A 4654-nucleotide genomic window follows, 5' to 3' on the forward strand; every position below is an offset into this window, starting at 1 on the left:
GAGAAATACAAAATCTTCGATAAATCAGTAAATATTGAAGCTAATTTATTCAAAATTGATGATTGCAACAATTCTTTACCAAGAAATACGTTTATGACAAAATTTTGGAAAATGGGCGTAGCACCGCCCACTTGTGATCACATATATGTATCTCGCTAACCGTTCTAGCAATTTGTACCAAGCTCGGTATGGTTATTGTGCTTGCCACATAAAAGCAAACCGTTGAAAATTATTGAAATCGGACTAAGATTACGGCCGCTTTTCATATAACGGTAAATTTCAGATACGCTTGAAACTGCAATATTTCGAAATTTAAGGACGCTAATTTACTTAAAATGTATACACCCCTGCTTACCATGTAGCGGTAGCTTTCGGAAAGGTGGAAAACATATATTTAACACTTGCGCCGGGTATTTAATGTTCGGCTCCGCCCGAACTTAGACTTTCTTACTTGTTTTTTTATATGTTCTTCGGACTAGGGATCGAATTCTGAGGTTGTATGCACCTCTAGTAACTCCGCTACATCAGCCGACAGCTAGAAATCCCTACGCTTATTTTGTAAGGGAATAGTGAAGACTGCACCCATTTTCAATGGCCGAGTTAAGTCAGTACCTCAGTTTAAGAAACCTGACATTTTTTTTAATACCCCTTTTGAGTCAAAAGTACTATCCAGGTTCAAGAATTTCGTTTATGTTTATCATTTAAGGTTAATCTTAAGTATCTTTCGCAAAAATTCTAGGACTCAGTAATTCCAACTGGGTTTGCGGAATGTCAATTCTTTCCAAAAGCAGGTCCAATCGTATTCAGTAATGTATGCAATTTTCTCTAAAGCAGTTATGAGCAATGGGTCAACGGCAGATCAAGTGAAATCATGGGCATACGCATGGCGGTAGATACCTGAGCTTTTAAAAATAACTACTAAAGAACGAATATGTCACTTATAAATATATATGCACATACGCGATTATATCTACATTGAAATTGTGATTTTCTATAGAGTTTAGTGCTGCACACTTTTATATTTATACTAGACAACTTTTCACGGGCTTTTTGTCTTTAATTTAACTTTCGCTACTGGCCCGGGGTAACCAAGGTATGCATACGTATGCATTTGACTGCTATAACTGATAGCAGATACAATGAAGCTTTCAACTTCAGGTTTCCCGAATGCTATTTGGATTTTTCGGAGCACGAGGTACACCCTAAACCTCAGCGCCCCTGCGCCGAAAGCTGTCGCTGTCAACCACACTTATTTATTTTCGATATATTTGCTTGCACCCCAAATTCACATTATTTTCTTGTGATCAAGCCGTAAAAAATTTTATGGAATAAAACTTTGAAAATTTATTGCTCTTGCAGCGTACTTGAACATAAATTCACTCAGTACCGGCTCTCTACAAACGAGACAGTCATCGTCAACACCGAGTATGGTCAAGTGAAAGGCATAAAGCGGAGAACCCTCTACGATGTGCCCTATTATAGTTTCGAGGGTATACCTTTCGCAAAACCACCGGTGGGTGAGCTACGTTTCAAAGCACCACAGCGGCCAGAGCCATGGAATGGTGTACTCGATTGCCTTGGTCCCAAGGATCGAGCGGTGCAATTGCATTTGATGACAAATAATGCGGAGGGATCAGAGGATTGTCTATACTTGAATGTGTACACTAGAGATGTGAGTAACAATACCGATATATAGCATCTCAGTTTTATGAAATACAAATTTGTAATTCTAAATCTTTATTCTTCAACATGTGTGTAGTTGTCATCCGATAAACCACGTCCAGTTATGGTTTGGATACATGGTGGTGCGTTTGCTGTTGGTGAAGCCAATCGAGATTGGTTCGGTCCTGACTATTTCATGGAAAAGGATGTTATTTTAGTTACCATACAATATCGCCTGGGTGTTTTCGGTTCGTGCTATTAATTAACTTATCATACTATGTATATCTCTACCCACAATTTCTTTACTCACAGGCTTTCTCTCCTTAAACTCACCGGAACTGAATGTGCCTGGCAATGCTGGCTTAAAGGATCAGGTTTTAGCTCTTCGTTGGGTAAAGAGTAACATTGCTAACTTTGGTGGTGATACAAACTGTATAACTGTTTTCGGTGAGAGTGCTGGTGGCGCTTCAACACATTATATGTGTATCACCGAGCAGACCAAAGGGCTATTTCATCGTGCTATTTTGATGTCTGGCACCGCTATATCAGAATGGGCGAACAGTGGAAGTGAGAGATATGCATATCCGCTGGCAAAATTAGCCGGCTACAAGGGCGAAGATGATGAGAAGAGTGTGTTGGAATATCTTATGAAATACAAAGCAACCGATCTGGCTATTTTGGAAACGAAGGTGTTGACTATTGTGGAGTTGAAGCGCCAAGTTTTGTTTGCTTTTACACCAGTTTTGGAGGCATATGAAACACCAGATTGTGTGATTCCAAAACTTCCGCGTGAGCTTATGAAGACAGCTTGGAGTAATACAATACCTATCATGGCAGGTAACACTTCGGCTGAGGGTTTGCTAATGCTGCCATGTAAGTAAAGTTTACTCTCTCAATTGGTTTAGAGAGATCTCTCAGTTAAAAATACATAATAAGATAACTGATTTATATATGCTTCCAGTTATAAAAGCGCAGCCCGATTCAATTAAGAAGCTAGAAACCTGTGCCAGCTTTGTACCGTTTGAAGTTGTAGACGAAGAAGAAGATATAGCGATAAATGCTCGAAAGCTAAAAAATATACATAACGAAAATGATAAATTGTCTACTGAGGGATTTTTAGATGTAAGTAAGATGAAAGTATACTATTTGAAATGGAAGTAGATTCCCATTTTATGCCACTTTTAGGTAAACGGTTATATAATATATTAGAAGTTCAAAGTGGTAACGTATGTTATGAATGCCGCGGAGTTACTATGCGATTCGAAAATTTTAACTAAGTCGTAAGAGTATAGCCGCTTAGAGTTAAACTTATTTTAAAATATGTTACGCGATGGTCTTTGCACTCACCTGATGCCGACGAGTTCAAAAGATAGATTTCGAGTTTCTGGATTTATTTTCCCCATCGGAAGTGCTAAGTGTTGAAGGGTCCTTTAGGGTATTGAAATCAAATCGATAAATAGTGAAAAACCAGTGTTGGGAAAATGTTAATCGGATTGACGATTTAGAACTTACGATTAAACTATTAATCATGGTTAACGACTAAAATTAATTAATCTTAATCATCTTTAAGATTAATTAATTTTAATCATAAATTATTAATTATTAACCTACAAAAAACTGATTCAATGGCCTATTTTATTTTGTTTGGTGTTTGTAAAAAAGACCTAATATAAAAAAATTAATATTATTATTAATAATAAATAACTGGGAATTTTTTCAACCCATCGCACGTGTGCATAGGGATATTAAAACTCAGTAAAAATTCGCACCAAATTGCTTAGATTGAAGGCGGAAACCGGCTTAGCCGTATCCGATTTACTGGCCTCATGTGCACAAGATAATGCCAGCATAAATTAATTAACCGCCAAACCTACTTAATCAAATTAAGGGTTTTCTGTTAAATTCTGATTCCGGTATTTTTATATTTCATATACTTTTTGAATAAGTTAATTAAGCTAGACCTTTCAAACAGGTGGCAGCCGTCTTCAAAAGTATTTACAAGCTTAATCATTGTTAACTCTCCTTCGCCGACCACTGCGATACATATTTTAATTAACTCATGAATTAGGTTCACTTTTAATTTTCAAACATGCGGCAACCCTGCTAAATGCAGTTCAGAAATAAAAACCTCCTTCGATTAATACTCATACTTTAATAATTAATTTCACTTATAAAATAATTTGAATTTAACTTTTTAAACAGGAGGTGGCCCCCTTCCAACACCTCAAATATATTCGTAGCGTTCAAGCTAAAGATTTCTTAACATTCCTTCGTTTGATATTTCGTATAACTTGTGTTTCAACCGAATTCGACATTTCAATCTGGTGGCAACCCTTTTCAAAACATTTTCAAACTACGACTTTCTGAAACCCCTTTCGTTTGGCACCCATATTGTGATACATATTTCTCTTACCCAATATGATTTTTTAAGCTGGTGGTAACCCTCCTATAGTTCAGCTAATAAACAAAGCTTTTCAAAACCATTTCAATTCGTACAAAGTTTGTAATAATTGATTTATTACTTTTTTTAATAATTTAAATATAATTTTTTAAAAGGTGTCAACTCTTTTCAAAAAAGTAAAACCTTGTTGCACATCTACAGTCCACGGCTTTTAGTTTTGTGCCTCATTTTGGAAAATCGAACGAACGGTGCGGATTTGGTGGCATTGATTATTAAATAATTTGAATTTCGAAAAACTAAAACCAGCTTGCACACTGCAGACCATGCGCTTAAATTTGAGATTTCATTTGTGAAAATCGGGCGAACCCTACAGATCTTTTATCCTGGACAAAAAATCCCTTCGCGTCGTATATATATGTATAGAAGATAGATAACTTCTACCAATAAAGTTTTTGTTTCTTTTTTCTTATTTTATTTCATTTTATTTTATTTTATGTTATTTTATTTTATTTTATTTTATTTTATTTTATTTTATTTTATTTTATTTTATTTTATTTTATTTTATTTTATTTTATTTTATTTTATTTTATT

General features: G+C 35.4%; 1 protein-coding gene across 1 annotated transcript in view; it reads left to right on the top strand.

The window, feature by feature from the left end:
- LOC108362692 (esterase B1-like) overlaps positions 1-4654 on the top strand; it is a 10533-nt gene that overhangs the window by 2803 nt on the left and 3076 nt on the right. Inside the window, exons 2-5 of the mRNA XM_017615782.1 lie at positions 1360-1672; positions 1760-1910; positions 1975-2535; positions 2624-2784. Coding sequence (XP_017471271.1) covers positions 1360-1672; positions 1760-1910; positions 1975-2535; positions 2624-2784 — 1186 coding nt within the window. The remainder of the gene's footprint in view (positions 1-1359; positions 1673-1759; positions 1911-1974; positions 2536-2623; positions 2785-4654) is intronic.

This window comes from Rhagoletis zephyria, unplaced genomic scaffold (assembly GCF_001687245.7).
Source record: "Rhagoletis zephyria isolate East Lansing unplaced genomic scaffold, Rhagoletis_zephyria_1.1 Rzeph_scaffold_01072, whole genome shotgun sequence".
Classification (NCBI taxonomy): Eukaryota; Metazoa; Arthropoda; class Insecta; order Diptera; family Tephritidae; genus Rhagoletis; species Rhagoletis zephyria.